The 15,484-nt window shown below is 37.5% G+C and overlaps 1 protein-coding gene across 1 annotated transcript in view; it reads left to right on the plus strand.

Moving 5' to 3' along the window:
- Window positions 1–351: 351 nt before the first annotated feature.
- LOC150107996 (maternal embryonic leucine zipper kinase-like) overlaps window positions 352–15,484 on the plus strand; it is a 201,144-nt gene continuing 186,011 nt past the window's right edge. The window contains exons 1-2 of the mRNA XM_090415504.1: window positions 352–527; window positions 15,330–15,416. Of these exons, the coding sequence (XP_090271630.1) occupies window positions 15,350–15,416 (67 nt within the window). The 5' untranslated portion in view covers window positions 352–527; window positions 15,330–15,349. The remainder of the gene's footprint in view (window positions 528–15,329; window positions 15,417–15,484) is intronic.

Genomic DNA, 15,484 nt, shown 5'->3' on the forward strand with positions numbered 1-15,484 from the left:
ACACTTTTCATATCTAAAGGCTAACTCTTATATAGTACTAACCTAGGTATGCATTTCTCATCATGAGTTTGAGTGTAAACATACGACGTGTTAATTAACAAGCAATGCTTTTTAAACCAAACTTCTGTTTATTTATAATACTCGTTTACCGTCAAGTTTGCTGGGGTGCAAGTTGATAAAACCACAGTCTTCTTGGAGAAAACAAAATAACAGACACACAAATAAAAACATTTGCTTCTGACAAAAATCACTATCAGCTGAAAATGATTTCTACTTCCACCAGATGTCGGGATAACTTGCACATGAACGTCATTGTATTAGTTTTCGCAGTTTTTTATTGGTTGCAGTTAATGGTTTACATTTTTAGTGGAAATTTGAAAGTTGTTTATGTGATGGGTGAACTTCAACTTCCTTTTGAATGTGAATAATACTTTTATATTTAGTTTTTGATGGTGCATCTCGGTGTGATGATATCTGACACTTGTAGCAATATTTCTTCTTATGGTTAAAAACATTCCAGAAGTTAGGTCTGTATATTATCGTGTCTTGAGTGAATCATCAGCATTTAATAACGTATACGCGATGTTATGCCGAACTTTGCTGTGCGTGTATTTTACGGCAATATATATGAGATGGTAAACTTGTATACGCTTCCTACCAAGAATGTGAAAAACCTTCCGATTGTGGATGTCAGCAATGATTTATTGTGTGCATTTATATGTTGCTGACTGCAACTCACGTCGATGGTTGGAGACACTTGGCTGTGTAAAACATTTATTGCAACTTACATTTTTGTGATATGTATTCTCGATCTTTGACTTTTCATCCATGAGTAAGGTTATGTTATTTTTTTGCATAAACAAATAAGTTCTAATACGAGTAATGCAAACTGCAGCAGAGAAGGGTTAAACAAAAAGTGATATGTGATAAGAGGTAAGAGGAGAATGTTAACTAGCGAAAAAGATAAGAGTAAGAAGGCTATTGTATGGCGATTCCATCCATAGGGATGTGTGACGAAGTTGTGCATCAGCGATGATGATGCTTTTAGAATGCAAATTGAAAGAGTTAATACTTTCACCTGATCTAATGATTTAAAAAGCGAAAAGTATGGAATACGATATGATATTATTACTACTACATCAGCTCTCCTGGAATCAAAGACTCATCGAGGGAGAGAGATATGAAAGAGTTACTGGAGAAAGCAAATTGCACTCCATGTATACTAATGTCAACAGTATCAGGAACAGAGGTGAACAGTGTATGGTGTTGGTTAGCTTGAATTGGCCAAAAATGATAGGTATTAGTGAGACTTGGCTAGCAGAGGAAGATGTTAAACAGGAATAGAGTAAAAGATGATGTCTTTCTAGGGATGGGCGAAGGGTTTTGCTAGTGATAGCCAAAGAATTGCAACCAGCAAAATTTGATGTTCAGCAGGGAGATAGAGTTGCAGGATGTAGTATATTTGAAGAGGTGCAGTGTGAGATAAAAACTTATAACAATATATTTTGTCATTTTGTACAAAGTATATAACAGATTGATTGTGCAATTGGAAGAACAGTGTGCTCTTCGATTGTAAAAGACTTGCATTCAATTCTCTTCATGGCAAAAAGAATCTTTATATGGGCTTTTTCAATTTAAGGCGAGTTAGCTGATCACATATGGAGGTAGCAGAGTTTTTCTCCCAGATACTCAGGGTTTTTATCCTGCATATTGGCAAATTGGCCATGAATTGGTGGTAGATGGCAATGATGGTAGTAGTGTCACTGTGTGTATTTGGAGAATTAAGTAGTGGTAGGGAAGATGTGTGGAATGGAATAACGTGCCCTCCGGCAATGAATCCTTGGACTCCTTTGAGGTGTCATATAGTAATAATATAGTTGGTTATTGCCACAGGATAGAGAATACAAAAGGCGATATGATGTATCGCAAATTAACTCCATAAACACAAGATCTGTAATCATTATGGAACATATAGACTGGAAGGAGAAAATGAAATTTATGTAATTGCTGAGATAGTTACCTAAAAGGATCCAGGATTTGACTTTGTGGGATCTGGTGATACCATGACAAAATCTTTTATAACCAAGGTAATCACTTTGTGTACAGTTGGCAAGAGTGATCCTTCAGTCTTGACCTTGGAGATGGTCAAGCATGTGGCATTTTCAATTAAGAAGGGGGTATATGTCGCACTTAAAAGCTAGTGATTGAAAACTTCAGGAGGTACCTCAGAGCAGATGCTGTGGCATAAGAAACTTCAAGTGAAGGGGTTTAGTAATGCATGGGAAATGATCAAGGGGTGTTTATTATTATCATCTCTGGACTTCTATGGAGTCAAGAGACTTACCATGGGAGGTCCTGCTCTCATATTGCATAGATCATCGTACCTTGATTTAAACACATTCACTGTCCCAGCACTCACTACACTCAGGCAGTGCATTCCAATTACCCACCACTCTCCATGCAAAAAAACTACTCCCCATCCCCTTTCAGGAATGGTCTCTAGATATTCTATGAAAAATCTCATCCATGTTAATCTGGATCATGTCTGTGCACAGTAATCCATTATGTGGCTTGATCAAGGCCTTGTAAAATGGAATCAAAACATTCTTACTTCTACACATTAGTGTTCTCCTCATCATTCCCATAATCTGCTGTGTTATCCTCATAATTTTAGCAAAATGTCTGTGAAATCAAATCCCTATCCACCATCATCCCTAGATCTTTCATCTCCTCTAAAATGTTGCCACCAATCCTATACTCTGAATCCCATCTTTGCTTCCCAAATGTTAAATTTGGGAAGCAAATTTAACATTTGCTTCCCAATTTTTTTGCATTCCCATCTTTGCTTCCCAAAACCAAAGAAAGCATTATCGAATCAATAAGGTGAGAAGGATAAATCAAGTGGGAGTTAAATGCATGAATAGCATAATTAAACAGGATCTGAAAAAAAAAAAAAGTATTGTGGATTGCATATAAGGTGAAAAATGATCTGCAGGCTTATGAGCAATACAAGCATAAGCAAGAAGGGTGACCAGTATGGTGAGTAAGGCACAATTCAATTATGAGATATTTGCTTATCATGCCAAAGGAATTCCCAAAGAGTTCTTTTGTTATGAAGTAAAAAAGAAGTATGATTATGGAAGAATAACTTGAATGAATGCTGATGGCATGGAGGTTACAGAAGCAGAAGAAATAGTTGAATTACTAAGTGATCATGTTGCAATTTATATTATCCAAGTGGTGATAATGCATTGGCAATAGAAATTGGTGTGCAAATATAGGTAGATGAACTCAAGGAGTTAAGAATATTAAGTAATCTTAGTGCAAATACAGTCATGGGATTGGATCGGCCTATTTCTCAGGAAATTCCAAAGAAATGGCAGTGTCCCTAACCAGCCTAAATCTCAGCACCAGTTAGGTTTCAAGTCAGAAGGGAAAAAAAGGGCAAGATTCTGATTCTTTTGTTACATAAAGAAGGCTCGTGGTGAAAATGATCTGCAGGCTTATGAGCAGTACAAGCATAAGCAAGAAGGGTGACCAGTATGGTGAGTAAGGCACAATTAAATTATGAGATATTAACTCAGCATACCAAAGAAATTCCCAAAGAGTTCTTTTGTTATGAAGTAAAAAGGAAGTATGATTATGGAAGAATAATTTGAATGAATGCTGATGGCAGGGAGGTTACAGAAGCATCATCTCAACTCTTTGCTTTATGCGGATGATGTTATACTTCTAAATAAATCTGCTACAAGTCTGCAAGATTCCCTGACTAAATTGAATAACTGTTGTAATAGATATCAACTACATTGTGAATGGTGAACTTATAGAACAAGTAAAACATTTCAGCTACTTAGGCACAATTTTTAGTGAAGATGGTAAATTAAATATGAAAATAGACAACAGAATCAACAAAGCTGGTATGGTAGGAAGTAATATGAATAAATTTATATGGAATAAGAGAGAAATTAGTAAAAACTCTAAATTAGCTGTATACAAGACAGTGTTCAAACCAATTTTAACTTATGGATGTGAGAGCTGGGTTAGAAGTAAAACACTTGACCAAAGACTAGAGACCGCAGACATGAGAGTCCTGAGAAAGATTAGGGGCATGAACAGATGGCATCAATGGCAATATATTAAAAATGAGGATATTAGGAAAGAACTTGATATTGTCAGCATCCAGGAATGCATTAGCAGAGCTAATCTCAGGTGGTATGGTCAACGAAGCAAAATGGGAGAGGAAAGATTAGCCAAACAAGTGTTCTCTGCCAGGTTGGCAGGAAAAAGACCCAGAGGAAGACCAAGAAATAATTGGATTGATACAGTAAAAAGTACCTTAGAAGACAGAAATATAAGACCTGATAATATTGGAGTCTTCACATTTAACGACTGGTTTGGAGTAAAATTGTAGATAAGAAGTTAGTAATGATGTATATATATTGATAAACTTTCCAAAGGCATAGAAGTTAATAAGGTTGGAGCAAATGGGACTAGATGTGAAGATGGTGATATGGATAAGAGTGGCTCATGGATAGACATCAGAGAGTAATATATGGGGGAGATGAATCAGAAGACTGGCAGCTAGTGATGTGCCTCAGGACTCTGTACTGAAGCTGTTACAGTCAAGTTTGCATATTAACGATATAGAAAAAAAAAATCAGAGAGGGATTATTTAGTTATAAACTATTGCCCTCCTGTTAAACTGGGGAGGACAACAGTTTATAAAAATGATGTGGAGGTTGTGCAGGATGATTTTAATAGATTGACAATTGGATGTTGGATACTGGTGATCAGTTTAATGTGGCAGTGTAATGTTAAGCACTTTAAGCTGAAGAGATCACAAACTATTATATTGGTTGGAGTTTAGAGATTATATTGATTGAAGTTTAGAAAATGTATTGCAAGATTGCTCAACGATCACTGTTCAATGTTAAGAAACACAAGCAGGAATAAGGTTTGTCACAGTTTGTCACAATACGCGAGACTATAACAACATGGTGTAATCCACGGACTAGTTAAACAAAATTGTAGCAACAACACAGAGACTAGAGTCCTGATTTTTGGTGCCCTCTATCTGAGGGGGGGGGGGAAACTAGTTTTTTCTTAAGATGACTGTCTCCCAGATCTTAGGCAAGTTAATACAGCCATATTTGTTGAGATTTGGAGCGTGTTTCAGGGCTTCTGTCGCCTCTAAGTCGGAGAGATTGTTCTTAGAGGCGACAGAAGCCCTGAAACACACTACATATCTCAACAAATATGGCTGTATTAACTTGCCTAAGATCTGGGAGACAGTCATCTTAAGAAAAAACTAGTTTTTTTTTTTAAGGACTCTAGTCTTATGTGATAGTTATAATTTTTTTTTTTTTTTTTTTTTTTTCCCCTCAGATAGAGGGCGCCAAAAATCAGGACGCTAATCTTTGTGTTGCTGCTACAATTTTGTTTAACTAGTCTGTGGATTACACCATGTTGTTATAGTCTCGTGTATTGTGACAAACTGTGTTTTTGTGCTCTGAAGATGCTGGTTATAACACCAGCATCTTCATATCAGCAATAAGTTAATAAATTAATTATTTACTTAGTTTCTGTGTTCTAATATATACCGTTAAAAAAGTAAACAACATGAAAGTATATCCCTTTATATTAAGTCATCAGTAATATCTTGTTAAATTTGTTCCTTTATATGTACAAGCATCTGAACAATAATTTCATGGCAACACTTCAAATACTCTAATAGTATTCCAAAATGAAATGCAAAGTGCAGGTATTTTGTTGTTATGATGATGATATCTTAGCTAACAGTATTCAGAGATAGCTTATTACTCTATTATAATTCAGCAATGAAGCCCAGTAAATCTCTTAATGTCTGCTTTCCACTGTGTAATTAACCAGTTTTTCTCTGATCAATCTCCACCATTATAGTAGTGTCTCAGAGCTTTGTTCCATCTTTTAGATTGAGCAAATAAATAAACTTGATGTCAATAAGGCAATAGGATTTGATGACATATCACCATGCATTTTAAGAGAATGTTCCAGGGAATTGGCAGTAGTATTATGCCTGTTTAATAAAAGTCTCGCAACAGCACAGGTTCCAAGGGAGTGGTAAAATTGTTCACTGCATATAGGTAATAAGGCTATAGCTTCAAATTATAGGCCAATCTGTATAACTGAAGTTGTGGTGAAAGTATTGGAAAGATAGGTGAGAAGTAGGATACAGAAATAGGATTGTATATAGCACTAAGGATTAAAACAGAATTTAATACTTCCTATATTTCGTCTCAGTCACTGAGATGTCTTCAGGCATTACACAAAAAAAAAAACTAATGTAACATATACACAATATAATAAATTTACTTTAATCCTTTATCCAAGTGTGAGCAAACAAAGTTTGCGCCTGAAAGTATCTTCAGGACTGGGGTAAGGTGGTGTAACACCAGGGTGACTCCTTGCAAAGGTGTAGCACGCTACTATCACTCCTATCTCAGTATCTCCCATAATGCAAAACACATCTCCTTGCAGATATGTCTAATGTTATGATTAAGGAAAGGGCCACTACCCAGACTAGTTTCGACCTTTATTGAGGTCTCTTCAGTGGGAGCCAGGCCCAAGTGAGATACCAGCCAGAAGCGTTAGCAAGGTCATCTCTACCTATAGGAGTTGCCAAATGGTGTACCACCTTTTTTAATAAATTACTCTGGATTTAGAGAAAGATGTTGAAAGTTTATTTTTCACTTGGTTAGAATATGATAAATTTAGTTTAATCCTTTATCCAAGTGTGAGCAAACAAAGTTTGCACCTGAAAGTATCTTCAGGACTGGGGTAAGGTGGTGCAACACCAAGGTGACTCCTTTCAAAGGTGGAGCAGGCTACTATCACTCCTATCTCAGTATCTCCCATAATGCATAACATTAGACATATCTGCAAGGAGATGTGTTTTGCATTATGGGAGATACTGAGATAGGAGTGATAGTAGCTTGCTCCACCTTTGCAAGGAGTCGCCCTGGTGTTGCATCACCTTACCCCAGTCCTGAAGATACTTTCAGGTGCAAACTTTGTTTGCTCACACTTGGACAAAGGATTAAACTAAATTTATTATATTCTAACCAAGTGAAAAATAAACTTTCAACATATACACAAATACCCTGCAATACTAAGCCAATCATGTGGGTGACTCTAAGTCCTATCTAGATAGAGCACCCTCTATGGGTGGTTGTAGGTGTCCTGAAATGTAAGGTGGGATCGCTGATGATAAGTGTTTCCTAAATCTTAGGAATCTTAATGCAACTGTATTTATTTAGATTTGGTTGATTTCTGAGAGCTGCTGCAGATTCTAAAAGTAGTCTCTCTTTTTTGAATTTGCTGTGGAGGGGCATGGTGGTTTTTTTCCAAGAGATCCTGTGGATTATATCCAAGACATGGTCAGCCAGGCCTGACTGACCATAGTCATGGTTGCAGATGTATGACTTGTGTTCCTCTAGGTGGATGGTTGCTGATCTGTCTGTCTGTCCAAAGTATGCCAGCTTACAGAAACAGGGTTCTTTATGAACTCCAGGCACTGAGAGAGGCCGGAGTTGATCTTTTGTAGAACGGATAAGGGTAGCAAGTTTGTGGTGGGGCTTAAATGCTGTGTATAAGCTGTACTTTTTTAAAATCTTGACTATTTTTTCCGATGTGCCACGGATGTAGGGTATGGTGATGGCATTTCTAAACTCTTTCTGAAGAGATGGCCAAGGAATGGGGGAGGAACTGATTATTTTTTTTAATACTGTGATTGCTGTAGCCAGGGACATGCCAAGGGTATTGGCCACCCCTAATACTGCATTGTATAATCCAAATTAGATATTAGCTACATAAAATGTCTCACTGCACCCAGGCGGCAACTTATCATTGTTGCCGCCTGGGTGCGGTGCACCCCTTGCACCCTTGGGTTAGCGTGGCCCTGGCTGTAGCCATTGGAGAGGAAGGTGTTGTGTATGTGGTTGAGCTCAGTTGCAAGGGCGGTTCCACTGGAACAAAGATTGTGGGCTCTCTTGGTTAGAGTGTTCTATATACAGTGAAGGAAAGCGTACCATTATGAAGGCGTGTAACTAAGCCTCAACACATGGATTCTCTGTGGTTATGAGCATGGGTTTGTTAAGGGGAGATCATGTTTTGCTAACTTATGTACTGTAACAAGGTGACAAATACCTTGAACAGGAAGATGCATATACAGTCATCCCTTGTTTTACGTCTGTTCGAAGATACGTCCATAATCCCATAAGAGATTAAATAACATTTTCGACTATACTATCGAACAAAACGCAAATTGGCGTAAAATAAAATAAGGTTTTTATTTAGCAAGAATGCATCATGCCCAGTGACAACAGTGCATTCAGTGGCAAGTTCAGTCAACAATCAGCACATGTCTTCAACAGTTCCTCTGTTGATTTTGTGTTTGAGAAATTGGTATTTGTGTATTTATCATTAAATATTTCACAATATTTTGTGCAACATGGCCCCTACATGTCTAATCAAAAAACCTAGTGAAGAATCACAGAAAAAGAGGTGAGCAATTGATCTTGAAATGAAGTTGTGAGTTATAAAGCGACATGAAGCTGGTAAGCCCATCAATGTGATCTCAAATGACTTCAGATAGTCTCATTCCACAGTGATGACCATTTTGAAAAATAAGGATAAAATCATAGAGGCTGTGAAAGGATCTGTTTTCTTTATATTGGTGATATTGACAAAGCAATGACAAGGTCCTCTTAGTGATATGGAAAAGCTACTTCCATCATGGATGGAGGACCTGAAGCAAAAGTGCTTATTCCTTAACACTAGGACCATAACCACTAAGGCACTAAGTCTCTTCTCCATGTTGAAGAAGAAATCAGAGCCCAATTATGACTTTGAATTCAACGTTTCTTCCATTTGGTTCATGAGATTTAAGCAGAGTTTTGCGCTGCATAATGTGAAAATGTATGGTGAATCTGCAAGTGTCGATGAGAAGGCTGCCAAGGAGTTTGTGGAGAAATTGGATAAAATTATTACTGAGGAAAATGATTTGCCACAGCAAATATTTAATATGGATGAGACCTCCTTGTTTTGGAAAAAAATGCCTGAGCATACATTCATCCACAAAAAGCTAAAATCTATGTCTGGTTTCAAAGCTCTTAAAGACTGTATTACATTTCTGTTATGGGGTAATGTGGCTAGATATAAACTTAAACCATTTATGATATGGCACAATGAGAATACACGAACCTTCGAAAACATTAGGAAGCATACTCTTCTAGTTCATTATCGGAGCAATAAGAAGTCGGGGATAACTCAAAAATTGTTTGAGGATGCCTTAATCAAACTGTTATGTGAGTGAATTGGAAAGCTATTGGGTGAAAGAAAATGCAGAATTTAAAATTTTCTAAATTCTAGATAATGTTCCAGGTCTGTGTGCGAAGGTTTCTGTGGTTCAGTAACAAATGTTTCAATTTTTTCAATGTTACAGTCAGAAACATCTAATGGACTATGAATTTACTCTTTGTTAGTTGTGTTTAACCTTTTTATACACCAATGCCCCTGATGATGCAAGTCATTCTACTTACAAAACTTGGCAGGTTTTCATGTATCTTGTTCATATTTAATAAACATGCGGTCTCAATACTGGAATCTATCTCTCAAATGTTCCAGGTCATCCACCTTATATCGGTGATCTTCACCCCGAGATCAAGGTCATGTTTCTCCCTCCAAACACTACTTCATTGATCCAACCAAAGGATCAGGGAGTTCTTGCAGTGTTTAAGGCTTATTATCTACGGACAACTTTTTCACAAGCTATTTCTATCACTCAAGGCAGTGATCAGACTCTCATGCAATTCTGGAAAGCATTCAATATTTATCATGCTATTAAAAATATTGCTGTGACTTGGGATGAAGTGACCTCTCAATGTAAGTGGCATATGGAAAAAGACATTAAAAAGGTTTGTGCACGATTTTGGAAGTTTTGAAAAAATGAAGACCTTTGTTTAAATTGACTGAAGAAATAGTGGACCTAGCAAACAATCTGAATTTCGAAGCGAGATGATGAATAGTTCAACTCACAGAAAGTGTCCCTGAAGAGTTGACCAATGAAGAATTGGTTGATCTGGAGGAACAACATGCTGCAGAAGAGGAAGAATGAGAAAAAGAAGAGGGAAAAGAGAAACAAGAAGAGATGGTTAAACAATTCACAGTGAAGGGTCTTGCAGAAATGTTCTCTGCAGTTAGTGATGTTCTCAAAATGGCTGTAAGACATTAACCCCAATGTTGAATGCTACTTATTAGTAGAAAGGAAAGTACATGATGCATTTGCTTGCTATAAACAAATTTATGATGAAAAGAAGAAGAGGAATAAGCAAAACACATTGGACATTTTGATCAAAAAAAAAAAAAGGTCATAACAGAAGAGCTGCAGCCCTCATCATTAAGGTAATGATGTGAGCTGCAGCTCACATCATTACCTTCACATAAGGAAGGTAATGATGTGATTGTGGAGGAAGATTTCAGTGATTATTCTTCTGTTTTATAGTGGCAGCAATGCATAGCACAGTATAGTTTTATAAAGTTTAAAAATTAAAATGACAGTATACTTATTACGATTAAGTCCCTAACCTCTATAACTCCGTTGATTTAATGTATCGACTTATGTCTGACCAACTTACATCCTCCCAGATGGAACAGAACCCTGATATAAGTCGAGGGATGACTGTGCAGTGGTGTACTTGGATTTTGTAAATGCTTTTGATAGACTGCCACATGACAAGCTGGTAAATAAATTGAAACAGATGAGATTAAATAACAGATTTCTGAGTTGGATCAGTGACTCAGGTCAGATAGGTATTAGAAAGGTGTACATGGGAATGTGGTATCCCAAAAGAGAAAGGTCACTAGTGGTATACCCCAGGGGGGGGCAGTTTTGGGTTGTTCAGTTTCTACGTTAATGATATTGGGATGGGTTTAACTAGTGATATGCAGCTGTTTGTAGATGATGCAAAACTGGGGAGAGCAATGCAGAGTCAAGTGGATGTTATGTCCTTGTCTTACAAGAGGACTTGAATAGATTGCATGAATGGGCAGTTAAATAGAACTGTCAGTTCAATGTTGCAAAGTGTAAGGTTTGAGATTTTTAAGCAACGATGGGATGCAGTGTATACACTTAGTGGGGACACTTTAAAGGAAGTATTGGAAATGAGAGATCTAGAAGTGATGGTGGACAAGGACCTGAAATTCAGAGGCCACATTGCACAAGTTGTGAAAATATCACATCGGATAATGGCAATGATGCAGAGGATCTTGACATGCAGAAATAGAGAGGTAATGATGCCATTGCATAAGGCCTTGATCAGGCCTCATATGGATTATTGTGCACAGATTTGGTTGCTGGGTTTTCATGGTGACATGGATATGTTGGAAAGGATCCAGAGAAGATTCATAAAGGTGTTCAATGGTCTTTTGAATGTGGAGTACAAGGACAGATTGAGGTGATGTAAGTTGACAACCCTCGTGAATAGGAGGAAGAGGGGATGATATGATTGTGGCATATAAGCTAGTCAGGGCTTGTTATCAGGTAGACATGGAAGAGATTTTTCATAAAATGGGAGAGGGGGTAGAACAAGAGGTCATCGCTGGAAACTTTATAGGGAGGGTGTGAGCAGAGGATGAAGAGAAGGTTCTTTGATTGGAAAGTGGTTGGTGACAATTGGAATGCATTGAAAGAGTGTGTTGTGAATGTAGACATATTGAATCGGTTTTGAAGCACGGTTGGATGAGCATTGTGCGTAATAGTGTATACCTCCCATGATGAGTCTATGACTCCATGGAGGTCAGATGTTAATAATAATCTCCTATACTTAAATGACCTTCTGTTGCTGATTAATAATTGTATTTGTAGTTTGCTTACTATTACACTCCATTCCACCTACTCATTTGACAAACCTTGTAATGACTAAACATCCTCCTGTAAGAAACCCATTACCTTAAACAGACATGCATGCAGTACAATGTGATTTCATGATAGCAGTTTTCTTTGTTTTGCTGTTATTTATAAAATGTTAAACTGCAGTTCCTGAGTATCATGATTGGTCCTAGGGCTAAAGCCTTATTTTTTTAACCTTAGAAGAAAGACCAATATAACTCCAAGCTTACTATTAATTGTAGTGTAGTGGTGTCAGCAGTGGTTGGTAGTAGTAGTCTTCATCTGCCACCATTTGTTGTTATTATTATTTTAATTTCCAAAACTAAATAACTTTATAAACATCTATGCTACAGTGATATTCAGATTTGCAGCATGTCAGTTGCAAAGAAAACATTTTACCTGTTCTAATGTCTTTAGGAGGGGAGATAAATTTTTTTACCTCATGTAAGACAACTAGCACACTTACTGGAGGTCTAAAGTGACTTCGAAGAAATTTTCCATGTTTGGTCTCCAGAGAAGGATTTCATGATCAGGTGAAAATAAATTTAAAACCCATGTCCTGTCCACAGTATTAATCCACTATAGGTTTACAATCTTTCATTGGTGAAATCACTTAAAAAAAAAAAATTCAGCAACCAAAGGCTACATCTAGTTGTAGTAATTCAGAGTGCATAAAGGAGAGAACCATCACAGCAGGGTGTATTTATTATACAAACTGTTGATAACAAACCCAAAATGAACTAGTATTCATTCTTAAATGATGAAATCACTTTCATTTTTGGATTGCTAACTGATGCTTAGCTGAGATATTGTCTGGGATATATGACATTGTACTGATGTATTGAATGACATAGTTGACATTCATTAAACTAAATGATTCATGGATGATGGTTTCTGATTCATTAAAAAAGATTAGGTTTACTACCAGAGGCTGAAGATTGAATAGAGCTATAGGATTATTACAGAAATTGATTAAAACAAACAAGCATCGTCAAGGTTGTATGTTTTTAAACTTGTTGAGTCAGCTGGTGAACAGTGATCAGATTCATGAGTATTGTACAGAGGCTGGACACACCCACTTCAACCTGTGTTGCAGAGAGGAGGAATGATTATGGAAGGTAACATTGGTTGAATGGCGATGGTGAAAAAGTGACTACTGCAGTAGCTGTTTTAGAATTATTTAATGAGCACTTTGTGAGTATATTTCAAACTGGTGAGTGATGTCATGGGTAAATTACTAAAGGGATTTGAAGTCAATGAAAATGAAAGTATAATGTTAATAAGACTGTGTAGTTAGAATTATATATTGATCATTTTTAGGAAATGTGTGAAGTTGACTGTACCCTTGATCTAGCTGTTTGAGATTCTTGTGCTAGACAGCTGAAAGATGGCAGAAAAATGCCACTACACAAGTGGCAAGAACACAGTTATAGGCTTCAGTGTTTATGACAGATATTGAAGAGGTTCTTTAAGACTAGAAACATACGGCTTAAGTTGATAGGCATAGGGTTCATGAATGCATCTGACATTGGTTACTGGTTGAGCAAGAATAACAGACAGGAGATTGATCAGTACCAGCAGTTTCTTGAAGAACTGTTAATAGGCATAACAAAGAAATAACCACAGATGTCTTGTGGAATGATTTATTTCATATTTATTTCCTGCTTAGCACCTGTTATAAGCTCCTAGAAAGGCTCATCCTTAATAGAATTGCCCCTAAGATAATAGAACAAGTCCCAGTAGAACAGGCCGGATTCAGACATATGTGAAGCTGCTGTGATCAGGTTCTGTCACTCACCACACACATAGAGGCAGGCCCAACAATGCCGGAAAACAGCTGTAGCTTTTGTAGATCTTACCGCAGCTTATGATACAGTCCGCAAGTTGCTTTGTGCAGTCCCATGCAGAACAATAGCAAAACTAATCGATAACATGCTAAGCAACTGCTTGTTACAAGTGTATGGACGAGAACAAAAGTAAACAAAGAACACTGGATAATGGACTACCACAAGGGTCAGTTCTGGCTCCCCTTCTTTTCAACTTATACATCGCAGATTTGCCTAATACAGCCTCCAAGAAATTTTGCTATGCTGATGACATTGCTCTAGCCACCAGACACACTAATTTTACTACAATGGAAGATACACTAACAAACGACCTTGCAATCCTAGATGAATACTTCAAATGGAGATTACACCCAAATCCTAGCAAAACAGGTTTCATGCTTCCACATGAACAATTACCAGGCTAACAAAGAACTCATGGTCTACTTCAACCACAAACTGCTACCCTAGAACAGATTCCCAAAATATCTGGACGTAACTCTGGATAGAACACTTTCTTTTAAGCCATATCTCATTAACACGGCATCCATGCTAAAACCAAGAAACAATATACTGCAAAAACTATGTGGAACAACTTGGGGTGCCTCAGCAGCAACTCTTCACTGCACTACTCTTGACCTCGTTTACTCTACAGCTGAATACTGCTCACCTGTATAGCTGAACAGCACCCATGTGTATTTGGTTGATGCCCAGCTTAACACAACAATGCGCCTTATTTCTGGAACTGTAAAATCAACCCCAACCTACTGGCTCCCAGTGCTAAGGAACATCCTGCCTTCGCACATCCGCAGATCCAACTTTCTTCTACATGAATACAGCAAAATCACGGAAATCCAAAATCTTCCAATCCATGAAGACATCCCACCCCTAGAAATAAACAGGCTAAAGTCAAGGCACCCTCCAATCTTAACAGCAAAAAATCTTGCAGAGACAAGTTTCAACATGAAGGTGAAGTGGAAAGAGTCCTGGTGTAACACTTCGATAGGGATCTTCCATGAATTAGTGACCCAACACAGATACCTTCAGGTTTTGACCTATCTCGGAAAACTTGGTCTGCTCTTAACCAAATCCGCACCAACCATGGCAGATGTGCAGACCACCTTTACAAATGAGACATGATTGCCTCACCCAGGTGCGACTGTGGATCACCCCGCCAGACAATTAATCATATTACAGCAGAATGTGTCCAACGTGCATACAGTGGAAACCTGTCAGACTTCATCCATGCTACACCAAGTGCAGTTGACTGGATAATCAACCTAGACATTCAGTTGTACCCTATTCTTGACAGTCTCTCAAAAAAGAACTTCAGGGGAACTGGAGGATTATTCAGAGTGCAGTGAGAGAAGGAAAAAATAAAGCTCATTCCTGATGTGAAAGGGGAGTAGTGAAAAGATAGTTTTTACACTAAATGTGGATGAGTGGAATACATTTTTGGATTATTTTTGGATATGCTTTGAATGTGGAAATATTAATTTTAAGGTGCAGTTTGGTAGAGATGTTAGTGGTTTAACAGGATCTTCCATTTATTAGTAATTTTACTGTTGTATTTCCTTTAGGGAATAATCAGCATTTCAGAATGCCAGCCTACTCATCTTATGCAGTTCTTGAGGGCAAGTACACACTACATGAAACTATAGGATCTGGTAAGAATTAACTTTTTCTTTTTTTCTTTCTGTAATAATTACTGTAAAGCTGCATTTCCTGACATGGC

This window comes from Typopeltis vanoorti, chromosome 3, assembly GCF_054136105.1.
Source record: "Typopeltis vanoorti isolate ZY-2024b chromosome 3, IOZ_Tvanoo_1.0, whole genome shotgun sequence".
NCBI lineage: Eukaryota > Metazoa > Arthropoda > Arachnida > Uropygi > Thelyphonidae > Typopeltis > Typopeltis vanoorti.